This window comes from Periplaneta americana, chromosome 1 (genome assembly GCF_040183065.1).
Source record: "Periplaneta americana isolate PAMFEO1 chromosome 1, P.americana_PAMFEO1_priV1, whole genome shotgun sequence".
Lineage (NCBI taxonomy): Eukaryota > Metazoa > Arthropoda > Insecta > Blattodea > Blattidae > Periplaneta > Periplaneta americana.
The window spans coordinates 151630329-151653980 of NC_091117.1; the positions used below are offsets into that span (position 1 = coordinate 151630329).

General features: G+C 34.9%; 1 protein-coding gene across 1 annotated transcript; it reads left to right on the top strand.

Moving 5' to 3' along the window:
* Positions 1 to 3783: 3783 nt before the first annotated feature.
* LOC138702065 (salivary glue protein Sgs-3-like) lies at positions 3784 to 15882 on the top strand. The gene is made up of 2 exons (XM_069829602.1): positions 3784 to 3905; positions 14922 to 15882. Exons 1-2 carry the CDS (start codon positions 3855 to 3857, stop codon positions 15621 to 15623), a joined length of 753 nt encoding a protein of 250 aa, XP_069685703.1. The 5' UTR covers positions 3784 to 3854; the 3' UTR covers positions 15624 to 15882.
* Positions 15883 to 23652: the final 7770 nt, after the last annotated feature.

Genomic DNA, 23652 nt, shown 5'->3' on the forward strand with positions numbered 1-23652 from the left:
CTCCAAGACTAGACTAGACGGGAATCAGGAAAATTATTTGTTAGATCCATTACCAACCCATTACCACCAGCTATTCTCCAGGACTGGACTAAACGGAAACAGGAAAATTATTTGTTGGATTCATTACCAACAGCTATTCCCCAAAACTGGACTAAACGGAAACCAGAAAAATTATCTGTTGGATCCGTCACCAAGAACTATTCTCCAGCCTTGGTAACGGATGCTTTTCCGTTCCTGTTTCCTACCTTCCCTGGTATTATCACGTAGTTCCGAAATATTAGATGTCTCTACATCTGGTATATGACGAAAGTATCCATAAATCTCGTATAATATTTTATGCGTATTCTATATCAAAATTGTAATAAATTGTGTATTAATTGTCTATTAATTTTTTTGATCAGTAAAATCCTAGCCATGATGTTGATAATGTTGATGATCGGACTGAAAGAGTGACTTATTCACTCATCCACTCCCTGGCACGTGTACTGCTGCCATTCTGACAGTATTTTTTCAGTCTCCTTGACAACCCAGTGTGGCGATTCGCAGACTTTGCAACGTGTTGCTCCTCGCTGCAGTAGGCCACCTGACGTGCATCGAGACACACAATTTGTAACATTTATTTGTCTTACTCTCACTTTGCTACAGCAGTCATTAATATTATCATGCAGTGTTGAGAAAACAGTAATTACTATAATATTTATGACTGTAATAAAGTTTGTGCGACCTTGTTACATAATCATTAATCCATAACGATGGCCTCAGAATTTTCTCTCGTTCATGGGCTTAAATAATAGTAATCCGTGGAGCGATAGCCCATGAAGTCCAAGGTTATTCAGCAGACTGCTGGCCTCACGTTTGCATGCATCATATGAGGTGAACGGTTATCCAACCAGAACGAGGTTATTATGTAGGTAGCATAGTGATCCCTCCAGCCGTTATATGGGATATTGCTACCTAAGATATTTCCCCAAATTCATTATGAAGTTAGCCGAAATTTCATAGAAAATTTCTCCTCCATAAGGAATCGAACCAGCGCTCATGCCATAACGCGAGTCTAGGCATAAAGCCTTTAGATCATGACGCTACGGCGCGGAATCTTTCATGGATCTTCTCATTAGAAATTAAAATTAATTTAGCAAATGTCGTTACAGATTTTATTCTGAATGTAGGCTAACTGTTTTACGTTTTCAGTGTAGAAGTAAGTATAGGCTACAAGGAAATAGCTTTGAGACACTGAAAAATGCAGATCTAGAGATTTCGGCGAAAACAGAAGTCTGAAGCATGTGTGTACAGGAAAAGTTTTTTTTTTGCATGCAGCTAAACTATAATTGAAGGATTCAGAACCATAGTGGGCCAAGCGCCATTTACTAAAACCGTAGAAAACAAGGGTTATAATGAAGTTATTACCAAAATTCAATGGAAGTATAAAGTATACACATTAAAACTAAATGATATGTCAGTCTTCATTAAACTATGGCATTCACTTAACTTTAACCCTTACTTTCTCCGTTTTTAATAAATGGTGCTTGGCCCACTATGGCTCTGAACCCTTCAATTCTGATTGTCTGCGTACAATGATCTGTCAAGACTTCTAGACAACAATTTTCATTCAGAATATTCAATGTTAAAATCACTTAAGTGTCTAATTACCGGGGATGCCCTCCAGTCCCTGTGTGGTCAAAAAAAGTATGCATGTGATCCAATAGATTAATTTCTCTCCCGACAGATCGCGGCCCTGTAAGACCCGTGTGGCGTGGGTCGTATAAATGAACCTAAAACTGAGAGGTTAACCAAGAGAAAGAAAGAAAAGGTATCTAATTAGATCAATTTCCACTAAATCATTATATCCGAAGTTGCTTTCACAAAGTATATAATTTAGATACATTTATATCCTAAATTTTAATCATAATCTGTACACCCGGCCACAACACGACACTCTATTGTCAGTCCTTCTCTATAGAACTTCCGCATATTCTTCGTCTTTTACAATAAACACTATCCGTTCTTGGAATTGATTACCTGCAGATGTTAGGAGCTGCTCAACTTAAAACGCTTTGAAGTCCAAAATAAAACATTTTATTTTAGAACGCACGGCGTCCCAGGATATTATATTATAATTCACAATGTAACTAGTTTATAAAGTAATCATGTAATTTTAATTGTCATCTAGTTTAAGTAAGTTTTAAGTCCGATAATCCTCTGGGTTATGCAAATTTTTCTGTTTCGATTTTGTCTTAGTATACCTATCACTTTCTTTTGTATTAACAGTATAACTTATTAAATGTATTTCCTTTTTATCCTATGGTTGAATGGAAGAGAAGATCTCACGGTCTTAACTCTGTCGGAATAAATAAAGCATTATTATTATTATTATTATTATTATTATTATTAATTTTTTAAACAAGTTTTCGATTGTAGGTATAAAATTATTATTATAAATTATAATTATGTTGCATCCCAAAAAGAAAAAGTATATGATTGTCTCGTGACGAGAATATTGTACGAAATGGAAATATAAAAATTGGAAATATATCCTTTGAAGAGGTGGAAAAATTCAAATACCTGGGAGCAACAGTAACAAAAATAAATTAGACTCGGGAGGAAATTAAACACACAATAAATATAGGAAATGCCTGTTATTATTCGGTTGAGAAGCTTTTATCATCCAGTCTGTTGTCAAAAAATCTGAAAGTTAGAATTTATAAAACAGTTATATTATCGGTTGTTCTATATGGTTGTGAAACTTGGACTCTCACTATGAAGGAGGAATATAGGTTAAGGGTGTTTGAGAATAAGGTGCTTAGGAAAATATTTGGGGCTAAGAGGGATGAAGTTACAGGAGAATGGATAAAGTTACACAACGGAGAACTGCATGCATTGTATTCTTCCCCTGACATAATTAGGAACATTAAATCCAGACGTTTGAGATGGGTAGGGCATGTAGCACGTATGAGGGAATCCAGAAATGCATATAGAGTGTTAGTTGGGAGGACGGAAGGGAAAAAGACCTTTTGGGGAGGCCGAGACGTAGATGGGAGGATAATATTAAAATGGATTTGAGGGAGGTGGGATGTGATGGTAGAGACTGGATTAATCTTGCTGAGGATAGGGACCAATGGCGGGCTTATGTGAGGGCGGCAATGAGCCTCCGGGTTCCTTAAAAGCCAGTAAGTAAGTAAGGTATAATTGCACAAACAATACTTCCTATATACTTCCTGTTCCTTCTTGCATTTCCTACTCATTTCTCCTTTTATATTTCCCTTTTCCGTATTCATTTTTATTACTTTTTCCTTGTTCATCATGTTCGATATATCCTCGTTCACATTTTTCTTTCTTTTGTCTGTCTTCTTCTGCTTACCTTCGTTTTCTTCTTCTCCCGTCTCTCACTTTCTTTTTCTTCCTTTTATGATAATTAACATTAGGATTTAAGTCATGAAATACAGATTTATGTTGCAGTCCTTATTGTTTGTATTATTTCATGTTGTCATCTGGAATTAAACTTTATATACCTTACTTAAGAGACAGCATCTTTACTCCAGTTATGGATTCTCCAAAATTTGTCATTTTGTAAATCGACTTTAATGTTTATAATCACTATTGTATTCACATATAAGAAAATCCTTTCTAAGAATAATAATTATGATTAATGTAACAAACATGTTTTTGAGTAAAAAAAAAAAAAAAAGATTGTGTGTAAAAAATGGACATTAGTGTTTCAACTGATAAAAAGACAGATAAAGTTTTGACGTCACGAAGTAAGAAAAACATCTAGATTTAAAACGCAAAACTAGTATAAAAGAGTGTCACAGTTACATTAGGACCTGAGCTGGAAGTCTTAGAGAACAAATTACAAAATGGCGTCTAGACAATTTGCGTGCTTTTTTCTCGTAGCTGCACTGAATGTGGTGAGTGAATTTAATGTTTTGATCATTCATTTGTTTACGTTTACATACATTTATACGCCGAAGATTATGATTCTATAAATTGCGAAATCAGTAATACTCGCAATAGTGACTCGTATAGTGTAGCTAAATAGTATAATTATAATATATGTAATTAAATTACGTAATTTTACAAATTATTGTAAGTTATCTAACATGAAGCCGAACTAGACATGTGCATTGACAGGCACGAAAACACTGACAAGAGAAACAACTGAACTATAAATACCACGTCTGAAATTAATATAATAGTACATTATGCAACGAGCCTATAAGGATAGTAATTATTTTCATACGAGCGTCTTAATTACCATTATAGGCAAGTTTCATACAACTTTTTATGCTCGACCATATTTCTAACTTGAAATTATTCAGAAGTATTCATTTTATTTGTATCTGACCTGAGAGCGGAAGTGACCTTGTGCATAGCTCGTAAATTGTGAGATGTGAGCAGAAGCGAAAGTATTGATTTTTTCCGAGGAACAATAATGCCATTGGCCTTGTAACATGAACTAATTTTAATATAACCTGGAAATTGATTTAGAATTGAAAAACGAGATGACAAATTGAATTTATTTGAATATTATTTACAATTAACGCTAATTATTATAGTAACAGAACATAACCTTCTGCGACAGTATTGGATTTCCAGCCTCCGTGACGTTTCCCTCGTTATCTTTCGATTGCATATCCGAGAATAATCGAAAACCTGAACTTTAATGAATAGGTGTACTTTAATGACATGCATTAAAGAACTGCTACCAGGTGTACAATTACTACATTTCGGCATGGTCGAGCATAAAATAATAATCTCTACACAGATTATTCGCCTAATAGTGCAAATAAATTGTGAATTCCTGGCCGCACATGTCACTCATATGAGTGCGCTCCTTGTATGATGATATAATATAATTATGTCGAACATGGAGTAAGCCCGCAAGGGAAAAAAAAAACAAAGAAAAAAGATTAAATCTGGTGCTGTAGATTGAGCCTCGGCGCAGCTCAGTGGTAGAGCATCCAGTGCTTAGAACTGGGGACCCGGGTTCGATCCTCGTCGCCGGAGCGAACTTTTCTCAGACATAAAAATAGAATTCCCACTGCTCTTACAAACTATCGAAGAAACACAGAATATCTATTAAAAATGTAATAGAATGCTGAGATGAAAACAGACCGAATAAACTGAACATAGTATTTCTAATAGACGTAACTATTCTAATTTTCAGAATCGTACATAAATTATGGAATATATAGGACTAGAAATAAAGGAAGTGTGAAGAATGAATACAGTGTATAGCCTATTTATTCTCAATTTTGTTTTCTCTGTCACTGGAATGCAATCGTAAAACCTGATGACTTTTGTGGAAAATAAAATGAATTCATTGTAAGGAATATAAAAATTGTCTTCAAAACATATCGTGTAACTGATTAATTTCTATGAATAAGAAAAGCAAAGGATAAAAATAACGTTTTAACATTTCGAACTTCAAAATTACTCTTTACTACAGAATCATTCACTGTTTTTGTAATGAATCATGGTGAAGAACCATATTATACAGAACAAAGAACAGTTTCGGGAATACATAGGCCTATATTATATTGTTTTAAATCGCTCTTCTGCATCGGAAAACATTACAGAAGGAAATACAACTAGGAACTTTCTCTCGAGAACGCTGCAGTTAGAGCAGACTGGATTTTCGATAAATAAGAGATACGTTATACTCATCGAGAACGAAATCTGATAATTTGGTCACTATCAATAAGAAACCTGCGTGAGTAGAGTGAAAACACAGTAATTTCATAGTAATTACTGTAAAAAAGTGATTTACTTTAATCTTATCGTCAGGAAGGGTAATATAAAAACCTATTAAAATAATTTGATAGAATTTTGCTACTTCATACGCATATAATAATAATAATAATAATAATAATAATAATAATAATAATAATAATAATAATAATAATAATAATAATAATAATAATACTTACTTACTGGCTTTTAAGGAACTCCGAGGTTCATTGCCACCCTCACATAAGACCGCCATTGGTCCCTATCCTGAGCAAGATTAATCCAGTCTCTATCATCACCTCCCACTTCCCTCAAATCCATTTTAATATTATCTTCTCATCTACGTCTCGGCCTCCCCAAAGGTCTTTTTCCCTCCGGCCTCCCAACTAACACTTTATATGTATTTCTGGATTTAATGGTCCTAATTATGCCAGGTGAATAATACAATGCGTGCAATTCTGTGTTGTGTAACTTTCTCTATTCTCCTGTAACTTCATCCCTCTTAGCACCAAATATTTTCCTAAGCACCTTATTCTCAAACATCCTTAACCTAATGTTCCTCTCTCAAAGTGAGAGTCCAAGTTTCACAACCATAAAGAACAACCGGTAATATAACTGTTTTATAAATTCTAACTTTCAAATTTTTTGAGATCATAAAACTTCTCAACCGAATAATAGCAGGCATTTCACATATTTATTCTCCGTTTAATTTCCTCCCGAGTATCATTTATATCTGTTACTGTTGCTCCCAGATATTTGAATTTTTCCACCTCTTCGAAGGATAAATTTCCAATTTTTATATTTCCATTTCGTACAATATTCTCGTCACGAGACATAATAATATACTTAATCTTTTCGGGATTTACTTCCAAACCTAGCTCTTTACTTGCTTCAAGTAAAATTCCCATATTTTTCCTAATTGTTTGTGGATTTTCTCCTAACATATTCACGTCATCCGCATAGACAAGCAGCTGATGTAACCTGTTCAATTCCAAACCCTCTCTGTTATCCTGGACTTTCCTAATGGCATACTCTAGAGCAAAGTTAAAAAGTAAAGGTTATAGTGCATCTCCTCGCTGCAGCCCACAGTGAATTGGAAACGCTGTACGTTAACTTAACTTAATAATAACAATAATAATAACAATAATAATAATAATAATAATAATAATAATAATAATAATAATAATAATAATAATAATAATAATGTTAGCATATGCCCCATAACCAGAAAATTTATCAACTTGTTATGACATATCTTAATAAATAAACAGTGCACAAGTTTAAAATTTAAACCTCATCATTAATTTCGTTAAAATTCAGCTGAGAGATATAATAATAGTGATAGTAATAATAATGTAATTAAAATATTGAAAATGAATGTGTTTCAGATTATAAAGTAGAATGAAAAGAACTAGCAAATGAGTGATCTGCTAATGCAGAATATTATTCTTCTGATAAGATACTAATTATGAATTACTGCGTAAGCTAATAGATTACTCAAGGTCAATAGTCACGGCATTTCATACTGAACAAGTATCGCGTGTTGGGGAACTAAGAACATTTCAGTTTCATTGTATCAAATAAAATGACAGCAGCTGCTGAACATTCGAACTACTGTATCTGACTGGTGCCATGACATTCGACTATTGAATTTTATCAAACTTTCCTTGTACCATATATCATCTTATGACGTACTGTAATAATACAGCAAATACGTCAATATCTCTAATTTGTTATCTAATATTTCTCATGTGAAATTTGTCTAAGTTTCACTCACACCATTTAAACAAATTTAGAACAATGTTACAAGCTTCAAACGGAATGAATGAATGAATGAATGAATGAATGAATTAATTAATTAATTAATGGAGTGAGTGAGTAAGTGAGTGAAAATCAATCTATGTCATCATCATCATCATCATCATCATCATCATCATCATCTTCAAGGTTTAGGCCTGGTGGCCTGTTCCTTCCTCTTGGGAAGTGTCCTCCCATCTATTGCGGGGTCTTCCGACATTCCTCCTTCCTTCCGGTCTGTAGTTCAGTATTTTTTTTTTTGGGAATCTGTCTTCATTCATCCTTAATATATGTCCTTTCCAGTTTTTCTTTTGTCTTGCCAATCTGTCGTTTAAGTTGAAAATTCCCAGTTCCGTCCTTATGTCTGTGTTTCTTTTCTGGTCCAATAGAGTGCATCCTGTCACTGATCTCAGAAATCTCATCTCTGCAGCCTCTATCCTTCTTCTTTCTGATCGAATCAATGCCCAGCTTTCACTGCCATACATAAGAACAGGGACTGCCCATACTTTATAGAATTTTAGTTGGGTTTCTTTTAGTGTTTTCCGGGATAAAGTTCTTTTTATTGTACCGCACATTCTTTGGAATTTATTTATTTTGTTGTTAACATTGTTATTTTCGTAATAGGATACGTTGCAACTCAAATAATTAAAACTATGTCTTGTATAAAAATGCTATTACATTTAGTGTTTTCCGGGATAAAGTTCTTTTTATTGTACCGCACATTCTCTGGAATTTATTTATTTTGTTGTTAACATCGTTATTTTCGCAATAGGATACGTTGCGACCCAAATAATTAAAACTATGTCTTGTATAAAAATGCTATTAAATTTAGTGTTTTACGGGATAAAGTTCTTTTTATTTTATCGCACATCCTCTGGAATTTATTTATTTTGTTGTTAACATAGTTATTTTCGCAATAAGATACGTTGCAACCCAAATAATTAAAACTATGTCTTGTATAAAAAATGCTATTACATAAACCTCTGTTCTTTGTAGACATCATGTGTGTTTCAGAAACCATAGTCACTGCATCTTTCACTTCGTCTTCCGATACATAGTTGTCTTCCAGTGAATTTTCCCTGACAGTCTTGACAATTCGCATTCTATCATACGTCTCTTGATTCTTTGTTTGCATGGTAGAACCCCTAAATATTGAATTATTAACTATTTGAAAGAAATTTCCTGCTGAATCTTGAATATTATATGAGCATGCAAAATTCTTAAGAAAAGGGATGTATGCTATACAGCGCGAAGAAAATGGTCGTCATGCACTCTACAATGAGTTGGAGAAAATCAAGAAACATCTATTTACATAGATTACCATTCTCGTAGGCCTATATTTTTCTTAGAAATATGCACTACAATTTTATCAAAGAAATTGTACGAGCAATATTGTAAACGTTCTACTGTTTCTACCCATAATCTTTAGAGTACTGGTTAGAGATTAGAATTTTGGGCTATAAGAATAGGAAACCGTGTTAAATTGGCGTACTTTCTTAAATTCAAATTGTAAGACATCTTCATTTTTTATTTCATTTTTATTTTCGTAAAATTTTAAATTAGTGGATTACACATTATACAAGATGGGTCAAAAGTCGTTTTCCCCAAAAAATTCTATACATTTAATTACATTCAATTTACATTTGGCTAGACATTCGTTTACAGATTTTGTTCAAAATGGAGGCCCTGTTTCTGGATACACAATTCACAAGTTTAGACACTGATTTACAGATGACAGAACATAATGATTTTAATCGATTTTCACGAATGACTTTTCGATCATCTGTTTCTGCGGTTTCTGAGAAAAAACATCATTTTTCAGAATATCCCACAGCGAAAAATCACATGGTAGCGCATGATCTGGGTGGCCATTCTGTTGTGCCACGACGATCAATTCAGTCCACACCTCTGGAGTAACGGCTAGCGCGTCTGGCCGCGAAACTAGGTGGCCCGGGTTCGATTCCCGGTCGGGGCAAGTTACCGGTTGAGGTTTTTCCGGGGTTTTCCCCTCAACCCAATATGAGCAAGTGCTGGACCCCGGACTTATTTCACCGTCATCACCTTCATATCATTCAGACGCTAAATAACCTGAGATGTTGATACAGCGTCGTAAAAGAACCCACTAAAAAAACGATCAATTCATTCATGGAATTGCTGGTTGAAGAAATCCCTCACTCATACACCAAAATGAGGTGGTGCTCCATCCTGTTGTCATATTAACTGCATTTCTACAAAACCTGGGCTATTTTCAAGACATGATATCGAAAAAACAGTTGACACACGAACATGGTTGTCAACCCACCACTTATTACAACACCTATTCGTTTATTCAAGTTATAACATCTGTATAAATGTACAGTAGTGGCAAAAAAAAGTCGGACCGACCCTTGTAGCTGATACAAAATAATCCTATGCTGTGTATTGTGTCAAACTGTGGTAATTTCAATATGGATAGTGAAGTCCATTTAATGTAAAAATACGCAGTTATCTTTGCCGAATAGAAGTAGAAATGTAATATTGATGCCAGATGAAAATAAAACTCTAAAAGTTTTTTCGTCTGTAAGTTTGAGGCACTGAAGGAAACAAAAGACGGTAAGAATCGAACAAATGGAAAAAATTTCATTGTTACAATTGATTATACAAGATGGATATGTTTTGTGACTAGCAAAATTTGAATCTGTGGCTCTGAAAAAATGGAGAAAAAATGGGAGTATAAGGGTACAGTACATCAGTTATTCATAGATTTCAAAAAGGCATAGGGGAGAGTTGCCTAATTTGTACCATTTTACACATTTTATTTTTTCTAAATTTAACTGACAAAGTTTGAATTATTTCAATAGTGACATCTTAATTCCTAGTATTTTGGGGGGATTTTCCTGAAAAGAAAAGTTTGCTTCAAGTTAACATAAAGTCATTACGTTCAGTTTTCTAAATATCTGCAATGAGTACAAATTAGGCAACTGGTTTCCTAAATTGTACCATTGGGTTCCTAAATTGTACCACATATATCAGGGGATCTAAGTTCTTGCTGTGGATGGTGTGTCCATCAAGCAACAGCAATACTGGCCTTTCTTTGTTAGGATGGACGAAGAAAATGAAATGTTGCATCCATTTGACGAACAATTCGAAGTTGATGTAGCCAGTTTCTGAAACTGTAATAATAATGCCCGGTGGAGCAACAACAGACAGATCAGTACTCATCCGGTGTCTCTTGAAAATAATCATGGGAGGAACATATTGACCAGATGCACTGGCACAACATACCATCGTCGTATTCACTCCTTCTTCTTCGCTCGATATCACACCCACTTGTTTCTTGCCTTTCCTCGCTACGATTTTCTGTGTCTTCTTCTGCACTGTGGAGAAGCCACTCTTGTCCACATTGAAAATTCTCGTGGATTCCAATTTGTATCTCTCACTAATGTTTTCCAGCAGATCGAAGAATTCATAGGCACGTTCCTTGTTGAACCCTTTCGCTTGAGCCATGGATGTTGCCTCTGGCTGCCTACAAGAAAATTTGGGATGCCTCTTCAGATAGGCTGTGCATAATACCATTTCTTCAATGCTTGGTCATTTTCATGATTGAAATTATGTGGCAGTCCATTTCTCTGAGCTATATCAAAAGCAAGTTTCCTAACACCTGTTGGAGTTAATCCAAACATCATTTATTCAAACTTTAGAATGTGATCTTCAAGTTCATTTTCAATTTCTACCGAAAATACTGTGGTTCTTCCAAGCGATTTCACATCTCCATTAGCAACTACGTTTTTGTTTTTCGCATGTTTTAGTATTGTAGGCTTAGGCACATTGTACATTCGGGCACATTCATTTATTCCATGATCGTCATTCACATATGCAGCAACAGCAAGACTTAGTGCATCCTGTGACCATGTCCCGTATTGAAGCTCCTTTGCCATTCTGGAATTAATGTAAAATGCAATTATAATTTGTTGCAAAGGAAGAAACTTAAAAATGCCAGAATATGAAATGTGGAAATTATTCGATTAAATTCTAAATGCATAATTTAGTGTATTTATGCTATTTTTATGTCACGCTAATTTTTATTATTAGTAATGAACGTCCAACATTACTATTTTAAGTTCAGAATTGAATGTGTTTTATTTCCTAAAAATAAAAATTACAGTATTATATTCACATTGAAATGATTAGGAGTTAATAAATTATAATTACTGATTTAAATTAGGTATGTTTTTATTTATACATCACTATAATTTCAAACATTTCTAAAGAAAGTTCCTATTGTACCGGTACATTATAGGAAACTGAAGCCGGTACAAAATACGCAACCTCGCCATATTTTCTTTGTTAAATTATTGCTGTTTAACGGTTTCTAACAGAAGTCTGTAACTTAATGACAATTACAATATATAAATATAGTTTTAAATAATATATAGCATTGTGGACTTCCACTTACCTTTCGGAAGTAATTGTTGTAGCCATGTAGCGCAAAAACTAGATTGAAACTACCTAAAACAAGTTTTTTCACTTCACGTCTGCACAATACAACCCTGAGGCTTCGTCTCTCATAAAATGGCATGTTTGTAGATGTAGTTCACAATGTTTGACGTACATGACAACACTTATCAGGGAACTAATTTTCAAGACGGTGGTACAATTTAGGCAACGGTACAAATTACGCAACTCTCCCCTATGACTCGGTTAAGAGAGAAGTTTTATATGATATTCTTATTGAATTTGGTATTCCCAAGAAACTAGTTCGATTAATTAAAATGTGTCTCAGTGAAACATACAGCAGATGCCGTATAGGTCAGTTTCTATCTGATGCTTTTCCAATTCACTACGGGCTAAAGCAGGGAGATGCACTATCACCTTTACTTTTTAACTTCGCTTTAGAATATGCCATTAGGAAAGTTCAGGATAACAGGCAGGGTTTGGAATTGAACGGGTTACATCAGCTTCTTGTGTATGCGGATGACGTGAATATGTTAGGAGAAAATCGACAAACGATTAGGGAAAATGAGGAAATTCTACTTGAAGCAAGTAAAGCGATAGAGTTGGAAGTAAATCCTGAAAAGACAAAGTATATGATTATGTCTCGTGACGAGAATATTGTACGAAATGGAAATATAAAAATTGGAGATTTATCCTTCAAAGGGGTGGAAAAATTCAAATATCTTGGAGCAACAGTAACAAATATAAATGACACTCGGGAGAAAATTAAACGCAGAATAAATATGGGAAATGCGTGTTATTATTCGGCTGAGAAGCTTTTATCATCCAGTCTGCTGTAAAAAAAATCTGAAAGTTAGAATTTATAAAACAGTTATATTACCGGTTGTTCTGTATGGTTGTGAAACTTGGACTCTCACTCTGAGAGAGGAACATAGGTTAAGGGTGTTTGAGAATAAGGTACTTAGAAAAATATTTGGGGCTAAGCGGGATGAAGTTACAGGAAAATGGAGAAAGTTACACAACGCAGAACTGCACGCATTGTATTCTTCACCTGACATAATTAGGAACATTAAATCCAGACGTTTGAGATGGGGAGGGCATGTAGCACGTATGGGCGAATCCAGAAATGCATATAGAGTGTTACTTGGAAGACCGGAGGGAAAAAGACCTTTGGGGAGGCCGAGACGTGGATGGGAGGATAATATTAAAGTGGATTTGAGGGAGGTAGGATATGATGATAGAGACTAGATTAATCTTGCTCAGGATAGGGACCGATGGCGGGCTTATGTGAGGGCGGCAATGATCCTTCGGGTTCCTTAAAAGCCATTTGTAAGTAAGTAAGTAAGTAAGTAAATAAGTAAGTAAGTAAGGCTCTGAAATCAGCTATAAGGGTCGGTCCGGTTTTTTTTGCCACTACTGTACAAATATTAAATCTAAGGACGAGTATTGGGGAAAGCGACTTTTTCCCCCACCTTGTACATAATTTTGGAACATTCTGAACTTGAAATTTATTGCATTTAGAGCTATCTTGATTTAATAACAAAACAACAATAAAATATGCTTGACAAAGGACTCCGAGAGTATCGCTAGGGTACCATGTACTTGGAAAAAGCATTAGTAAAGAATATGTACTGCATAATATTTTCACAACTCTAATTGTAACCCATTCTGCTCAGAAAATAAAAAAAGAAGGAATTTATGAAAATAAAAAGTGTCGTATCTCTCCGAAGAATCGCAAGATGGTATGAATGATCGCCAATTTATATTCTTCCTAGCCATTTATATATGAATTCGAATTGGAAATACACCTCAAAATATATACCTTCAATCATGAATACATGGTACTAACCTCTGCAAACGAGTTTTACAAATCAGTCACAAGGTCAGTTTAACCTACTCTGTTGTAACAAAATAAGCTATGTCCCGAAAAGTTCCTTCCTTTGATCATACACTGCATAGCCTAGCTAAAATATAATAATTTTCCCCTACTGTACTTTTGTATAAATCAAATTTGTGAATAAGTTTATATTCAGACATAATCACTTCCTTTTAAAAGGTGGAAAAATTCAAATACCTTGGAACAACAGTAACGAATTTAAATAACAATCGAGAGAAAATTAAACGCAGAATAAATATTGGAATTTCGTGCTATTATTCGGTTGAGAAGCTTTTATCATACAGTCTGCTCTAAAAAACTGAAAGTTAGAATTTATTAAACAGTTGTATTACCGGTTGTTCTGTATGGTTGTGAAATTTGGACTCTGACTGTCAGGTTAAGGGTGTTCGAGAATAAGGTGTTTAGAAAAATATTTGGGGGTAAGAGGGATGAAGTTACAGGAGAATGGAGGAAGTTATACAATGTATTCTTCAGCTGACACAATTAGGAACATTAAATAGAGACGTTTAGGATAGGCACCGTATGTAGCAGGTATTAGTGAATCTAGAAATGCATATAGAGTGTTAATTAGAAGACCTGAGGGAAAAAGACCTTTGGGGAGATCGAGACGTAGTTGGGAAGATATTAAAATGGATTTGAAAGAAGTGGGATATGACAGTAAGGACTGGATTAATCTTACTGAGGATAGGGACCGATGGTGGGCTTATGTGAGGGCGGCAATGAACCTCCGGGTTCTCTAAAACCCATTACTACATAATTAAGAAAGTGAATAATGAAACATATTTTGGAAAATAAGTGTACAATAAAATATTGATACATAAAGAGCCCTTCTTGACCAGTAGGCCTAAATCAACTAAACCGAGAGAGATATTTAAATAAACTTGTATTAAAAAAGTAAATTACAGTAATAGGAAGTATTAAAAATTTGTTTCCAAAATTAATTTGTAAATAAGTAAAAATATTAATACGTTAGAAGCAGGAGTGCAATAAATACTCATTGTTCATGTAAGCGTAATATAAATACATTTAACTGATTGGGACATTGGCTTGATGTAACTTGTTTCAGATTTTAAGCTTCGTAGTTTCTTCGACGGCTGGACAAGCGACGTTCACGTGTCCGGGTATAGGCTGGTACCCCCATCCCACGGATTGCACCAAGTATTATGTTTGTGACAAAAATCTGAATCCCACAGTGAAATCCTGTAGTAGTGGTACACACTACGACCCTGTCTACCAGGACTGCGAGACAGGTCCTTGTCCCACAACTACAACATCGACAACACCATCAACTACAACATCGACGACAACGCCGTCAACTACAACGTCGACGACAACGGAGTCAACAACAACATCGACAACGGAGTCAACAACATCGACGACAACGGAGTCCACAACAACATCGACAACACCGTCAACTACAACAACGACAACGGAGTCAACAACAACATCGACAACACCGTCAACTACAACATCGACAACACCTTCAACTACAACATCGACAACACCTTCAACTACAACATCGACAACACCTTCAACTACAACATCGACAACACCGTCAACTACAACAACTAAGACAACCGTAACTACTACTTCGACTCCCACTACGACAGAGAAACCGTGCAAGAAACCGGGCCAGACATTTCCTGACCCTACCAGCAAGTGCAATTTCTATCGCTGTGACGTAAACCTCAATCCCGTGAAGGAGAAGTGCCCGTTCCTAACTATCTACGACAGCAGCACAGGAGGCTGCATCTTTGGATTCTGTTAAAGGCTTAACGAACTGTTACACAACTAAATACTACCTGGCTATGTTTAATAATTTTAAAAGTTACAGTAAACTTAGTTATTAATCTGTATTATATTTAATATATTGGTTATCTTAATGTTACTTGAGCCGATGATCTGATCAATTGGAAATCTTTGATTTTGTTTATACGAAGAGTACAAGAGAAACTGGAGGTTTGGAATGGAAAATAACTAAGGTTATTGTAGTTGTATGTGTATTGAAATAAATATTGTATGCACTCTGTTGATATTAAAATTTGAACTACCTTTACCTCAGAGTTATACACACTGACTTTAATCATTTTATTAGAAGTTGGATTGTAGTTTATTTGAACTCATTGGGTAAAATATCGCAAAATATTTACTTACTGAAATTCAACTCTAATGACTTGCCGTTTCCTTATATATATATATATATATATATATATATATATATATATATATATATATATATATGTTTTGTTTATATTGGAATTTTCATCGACTATTGTAAGGTTACACGTAGCTGAACGTGGAAAGAAACATTGTAGTTGAGAAAAAGAGTGTACTCCTGAAAGAAAACATCAATCATTTAGGCCTACTCTGTCTACTAAATTAGAATTTCAATGAATACAATGGATTGAACTCGAGTTTTGGTATAATAAAGAATACCCTAGCGCAGATCTAACGAAATAGTTAGAAACCTTTATCCAGTCGTGGTTAGGAAACAAATCGTGCAAGATCTGACTATAGTTGAACCTCATTGTCTTTAACACTTACTGTATATAGTGTCCGGTAACTCAGTTCTAGAGCGAAAAACCTAGAACTCTGTTACGATGCCCGACGTTGGCTGGAGAGTTATTGCAGTGGACATAAACGTAGTATGAGTTTTTCCGCAATAATTACAAATTGGAATTCACCAACACTCCATTTCACTGTATGGTTCGAGAGTAAAGTGTACGAACTTTGGTAATGTCGAGTAGAGACCACAAATCAGTTACACCTTTTTTTGTATAGCGTTCACTACAACGTATCTTGATGGCGGACCAATAGTGTTCTCGGCACTGAACGAAGCCGTTTAGAGTTTTCTTTGCCGTTATCTGAATTAGTGATGATATCGGTTGGAGGCGTCTGGATTGAGCATACTACAGTAGCAGTAGCAGAGCAGCAGTAGTAGTAATAGCAGCAGTAGCAGCAGCAGCAGCAGCAGTAGTAGTAGTAGTAGTAGTAGTAGTAGTAGTAGTAGTAGTAGTAGTAGTAGTAGTAGTAGTAGTAGTAGTAGTAGTAGTGTTTAGAATGGTGCGTCAGTAATTATGGTTATTTGCGCCATTGCACGAGAATCGATATATAACTAATTTAAAAGTGGTAGACGTAAAATATCAAGATTACTGTAGTTAAGAAAGTTGTCACAATAAAACTCTAAACAAAGGTAATACACCTATTTGAAAATTAGGTCCTCCCTTTTTAAAATGAAACTAAAATAATTAATATGAAGCCCAAAATAAGGATTAGAATTGTGTTTCTTAATCGAGTATTTAATAGAGATGGATTGATAACACAATTTTTCGATACTCCATATTAAGACTTGTTTTAAAGCTTCGATACTTGATAATAAAGTTTAAAGCGAAAACTGAAAACATAACACAGCAAAAAAAGTAAAATACTTTGCTAATATACTTTAAATACCATATTCATAAAATATGTAATCACATTAAATGTCTATATTACTTTTAAAGATCTATTCAGGAAAAGAAGCATTCTCAATCTTTCTGGATCCAAACACTTTATTTTCTTGCCACATATCACTCCAGTTCTACTGGAAAGTCTCTCGGAAAAAAAGTGTAGCTTGTGGTATAAACAGATATTTAACATGTGTCTTTCGTAGCTTGGGGGAAATGGTCTATACTTCTCAGTAGGTAAAATGCATTAACATTAGGAGACAGCAAGCCTTTGTGTATAAATGCATTTAACTCTTGCAATGCTTACTGAATTTCATTCCCATAGTTTAATGTTTCAGTGTCAAGCTCCATAATACACCCTTAAAGCCTTGGCCTCGCACCTCGCACGGTTGGATTCAGAAAAACCAAGAGACAACATTTAATATGGTTCATTTCCGAGCAATACTAGACCTTGCCAATTTTAGTTAGATAATGAATTGAGTTCATTGAGGGGAAAGAATGAGCTACCAGAAAGAGAGTTACCTTCACGATGGTTAACATTATAAGATCTACAGACACGGAAGTTCAGCTCAAACTAAAACATATCTTCTCCCACCATAACCATTGGTGATATAGTCATAGTAGGCCTACATGTAAGGTAACAGGACAAATCTTGCCTCCTCTTCTGTAAAAATCTTTTTCAGCATACCTACTTTCTTAGAATTTCCTGCCACGCACCACTACTGACGGATTTCCATACGGATCAATTGGAGCTATTGAGACGTTTGGTTTATTACATTTAGGTACTTTACAACCTACAATTTTATAATACTTTTGAAATTTAAATAGAAAACATATGCTTAAAACCGGAGCATAGATAGCTAAGTTATATCACATAACCCCTTAGAATTTAATGAAACTGCCATGTGGAATCCTGGCTACCAAGTCACTCAATTGAGTGCGCTCCTTGTACTGGGACATTATTCTATTTTTACTAACATTTCTAATATTAACCAGACTATACCTTTGGATTAACGTTTCAGAACCGGAAACACTGCTTATTACTCCCTTCCACGACCGAGTTCGATGATACGCAAACAAATAACTTTACTAAGTATAGGAGGGAAGAAAAGTAGTGCATCCATTTACATACCTAAATTTGGAAATATTACGTTTTTGGGTTTAATAATTTTCGTTAGGTTTTTATTTAATAAAAATTCAATACAGTATTAACAATACGTGTTTTTTACTCACGAACTGAGCTATCCATACGGAAGTATTCATTATGCAGTGTAACTTATATTATACTGTCTATAGCACATTAGCGTACAATATAAAGAATGAAGTTAAATTGAAAAATAGTCGAAATTTGGATATTTAAACAAATTGTTGAAAATGGTGGCTGCTCATTTCTATAGAGGCTTCAGTTCCTTTGTGCATATTATCGCACTATAGACTATTGTACCTAATTCCAATTACCAGTTTCGTCCTTCGTACTAGTAACTCATGTTGAAATAATTCTGTACGTACTCTATAACAGAGTACCTTACGTACTGTAAATTCAATCTTCACTTCTGTCCGATCCGAAAAGATAAAATTACTCAGACATGCTATCTACTGTCCGTCCAAGTGGTTTTGTCGCAGGGTCGTAGAAAGGGAGGAAATCACGTGACAGTTATTACTTAACGAGGTCCTTTTATTTAAGTTATTTTAAACAGTTGTATAATATTACGTAGATGTCCAATTCCTAATAGAAAATATTTTCAAAATTGGGCTAGGACAGCCCAGCAGAAGCGGCTGAGGAAAATCGGGATGTGACGTAACCAAAAGGACGCACAGTACCTGTACGAAAATATGATTAAATAATAAATACTTTTTTTTTACTGGAAAACGCGACCATACTTCTCGAACGTACTATACTCACTAACTCAGTACTGTTTACTGAAAGGCCGGGCATGAGAGCGGCTCCATTTAGTCGGCCAGAGCTGCTATCGCTCCGCAAGGCAAGCCAGAGCAGAACGCTCACGCAGTGGCGGACTCACATTACAGCACCTTCCCTGCATTAATGTAACAAGAGCCACGATTGTTCTAGTCATTCAGTCTGTCAGTACATAATAGTTTATAAGGATATTACATCAATCCATTGTACAGTACAGAATTTATAACACTCTTATTAATTTAATGAAATAAACTTCGCTCTATGCACACACACAAATCATTAGGCTTATTTACATAACCCATACGCACAGTGCTTTAAGAATATTACATAATGGTAGCTATTAATAATATAAACATAAAGGATTACAATCAGACATAATGGTAGGGTGTTAATAATATAAACATATGTAATAAAGGATTACAATAATATAATATAATATAATATAATATAATATAATATAATATAATATAATATAATATAATATAATATAATATAATAATGTGATATGATATATGACATATTATCTTAAACTGTAATATACTATACTATGATATAACTTAATACTTGTATAATTTAAAATTATATATTACTAAATGTATAATAACTTATAATGCAATATAAATATCAAATAGATATTCTTCTTAATCAGTTGGAGTGTTTTATGACAAATTAAACACTTTGCTAAGCCACTGCTCTCTACCAAAAAGAACTCCTCCTCCCATGATACATTAAACGCATTGGGAGTAGCGGGACGGTTTAATGTATGAGCGGAAGCTCCGTCTTCAAAGTTCGCCATTATACTGCAGAGTCACCACTGCACCGACATTGAATGACGTACAGTATGCATACGTCACATCGCTCGGAAGAACAGCTCTTTAAAGCACACAGCGCTCATTTCTCAGAATCACGTAATGTGCCCAGCCCTGATTTACTGTGACCGTAAGACGACTTTGCATACGGGGCCTTGGCTCTGTGTGAAAGATGGCTGGAAGTTTACTAGTGGAGGGGGTGGGAGTGAAGTACATTAAAAAACTCTAGTACAATAAAAATTGAAGTAAAAATAAAATGATGTCTCTGTATAATGGCAGTTGAATTAATATATGTGTCGAACTTGGAGTCAGGCCACAGAGGGAAAAACACTATCGGAGAGGGAATCGATACGGTGCTGTGGATTGAACTTCGGCGTAGCTCAGTGGTTATAGCACTTGGTACGTAGAACCAAGGACCCGGGTTCGATCCCTGGCGCCGGAGGGAATTTTTCTCCTCCAATAATCAAAATATATTGAGTTGTGATACATACATGTTTAGAAGACAGCTCTCAAAGTGTAATTCTGTAATTTCTGCGTATTGGTTCCACTGTCGTTTATTTGAGCAAGGTAAATGAGGAAAATAGCGACGAGTGTAGAACATAAAACTTCATGCAAAAAAGTTTGTCGTGAGCGTCCAATTGCATTTTTTTTTAATTGGGACAGATACAACCCGTGGTCAGATCGGAAGTGGTACTTGCACTTGTAGAAATAAAAATAACTAACAGTGGTATTCGAATAGCCTGCTAGGTTGTACGGCAGTGATCGCCAACTATCTCGCGACACATGCCCCTGCCGCTCATTTCGTGCAGTCTCAATAAGGAATTGTAGAATTGTTTATATATGTTTCACTGTGTTTTTTTCTCTCTCTTTTCACATTTTACATTTTTTTTGTGAAATTTTGTTTGAAGTTAGATTAGTTGTAATTGTGATAATTAATGATAACGGTAGTAATAATAATAATAGTTGTTTTACTATTTTATTATTAGTAGATATTATTTTCGTTTTGAAGATTCAAATTATGCACAGTTACAGCACGAATGGTCGTACGGGCTCGTGCGAAAGATCTTGTGTACATGAGTTTGTATAATTTAATATACATCAATAAATGCATCTATCTATCTGTCTGTCTGTCTGTCTGTCTGCCTGCCTGCCTGCCTGCCTGCCTGCCTGCCTACCTACCTACCTACCTACCTACCTACCTACCTACCTACCTACCTACCTACCTACCTACCTATCTATCTATCTATCTATCTATCTATCTATCTATCTATCTATCTATCTATCTATCTATCTATCTATCTATCTATCTATCTATCTATCTATCTATCTATCTATCTATCTATCTATCTATCTATCTATCTATCCATCCATCTATCTATCTACTAAAGCATAACGGTGACATATTGGCATTAACAGAAATCTACAATGTTATTTTACAGCGGCAAATAGTTACTCTATCACAGAGTAGAGAGGTGTTAGTGCTCATTCATAAAAAGAAACTCATAAGAACATTAAAAACTGCAAACCCATTACTTTTTTAAACTACGATTACAAATTGTTTGCAAGAGTTTGAACGAATCGTATAAAAGTGCTACTCCTTCACCTGATTTATAACTCCAAAATCTGTGGAGTTTCAGGCAGATCGATAGCAAATATGTCAACTAGGAGAATAGGTTGCTTACATTCTCTATAATCAAACTGAAGTTTTTAGTGTTCCTTGATTTTAAACGTGCTTTTGATTCTATCAATCACAAGTTTCTCTTTATTGTACTGGAAAGACATGGCTTCAATCCTAAATTCATTACTGAACTGAAATGTTTATGTACTCACATTAATGTTATCATTCAAATTAATTGTTTTTGACGATCCCCCATTTCTGTTAATAGATACATTCGGTAAGGATGTCCTGCCTCTATGGTGCTTTTCGCCTTTGTTCTCAATTCATTACTCTATTTACTACATCAACAGGTTACAGGTATCCGGATTTATAATACTGGATTAGCAGTGACAACATAAGTCGATGATGTTAATGTTTTACTGGCTAATGATGAAGGCTCCTGCAAAATGTGAGATGTTCTTCAACCTTTTACAAAATAAATGTATCTGGATTAGAAATAAACAAAAACAAACCTCAAACTTTGCCCATTGCAGTTTGGGTCTCCGAACCTGTTTTAGCTACATTACCCATTGTAGAACAACTGAAAATATTGGATATTTATTATCATAATATTCCTGATATCATGCTATGTTTGAACAGAAAAATGGTTGTTCAGTCCATTAAAGCACTAGCTCAAAACTGTAAATGGAGATCTTTATGCCTATATGAACGAGTCTAGTTCGTGCATACAAAATTATGGTATGTAGCACAAGTGTTACCATTACAGTTAATCATGCCCGACAAATTTCTAGTGCAATTCTGAGGTTTATTTGGCAAGGTTGTTTGTTTGAAGTGCCACTATCGACCTTACCTCTTCCTCTTCAGGCGGGTGGACTTGGACTCTGTAATGTCTCGGATATCTCTCCTTATTTCTATATAGGTATTATAACACTGAATCTCAGCAAAGCGTGGTTTCAATAATGGAGTTCAATATCGATCTCAGATGTCATATAGATATTAGACAAATATATTCTCAATTGAAATAGCCTACTTCAGAATATATTTACAAGAATGGAGTTATCTGCAACATTACTATAATTCTTTGGCCTGTCCATCAAAACATGAACTTTATGCATGTTTACAACACTGCAGAACAGCTATACCAATGCGCATTGCTAACATTCTGCCAACAGGGATAAAATTTCCTCAACTGTTGAAAAACATTACATTAATTTCAGATATTTTTTGGTAGATTAATAGCTACCTTCACGTTATTTGATATAAACTTAAGTATATTGTGTGTTGATTGCTTATAAAGTGTGATATTCAGATATTTAGCATTATTAATGCATTGATTATCCCTAAGACCTTTAATTTTTCTGAAATCTATGATAACTTGTAGAGATGGTAGCTTCTTCCTGCTTTGATTCTCCCTGTTTTTTTTTTTTTTTTTGTGAACACGCTATGTTAAGCTCTTTAGCAGCTCATTGCTACTCTGAGCTCTCTATGTTTTTGTTAAAAATGTCACGTTCTAAAACATTCCATGTTACTTTGAGACTGTATGTAGGCAATATGTCTGTTAAAATTTTATGTTTAGCTCTATAGCAAGTCACTACTACTTTGTGCCTCTTTGTATGTTCTGTTAAGAAGATATGTCAAGCGCTATAGCACTTTATTACTGCTTTCAGCTCACAGAGAAACCAGCTGCGGTCAGATGGATAGGAACGATAAACAACGCAGAGGTTCAGTGACATGTCGTTCACAATGAGTGCAAGTCGTGCTTCGCCTACATATGTACATAAATACTACATTTAATTTTCTGTTTATAACAAATGTAAATGTAGCTTACACATTGCACAACACTGATCGATTCTTATGTCAACGATGAACACAATTGCGGGAGTAGAAGGAGACCGCTACCTGAAGATCGCTCAAGCTAACACATAAAACCCCCAGGCCTGTGTTAGGTTATGTTCGTGATACTTTCAGTTTCTTTGTATGTTTTTATTTAAAATGTTCTGTTAAGCTCT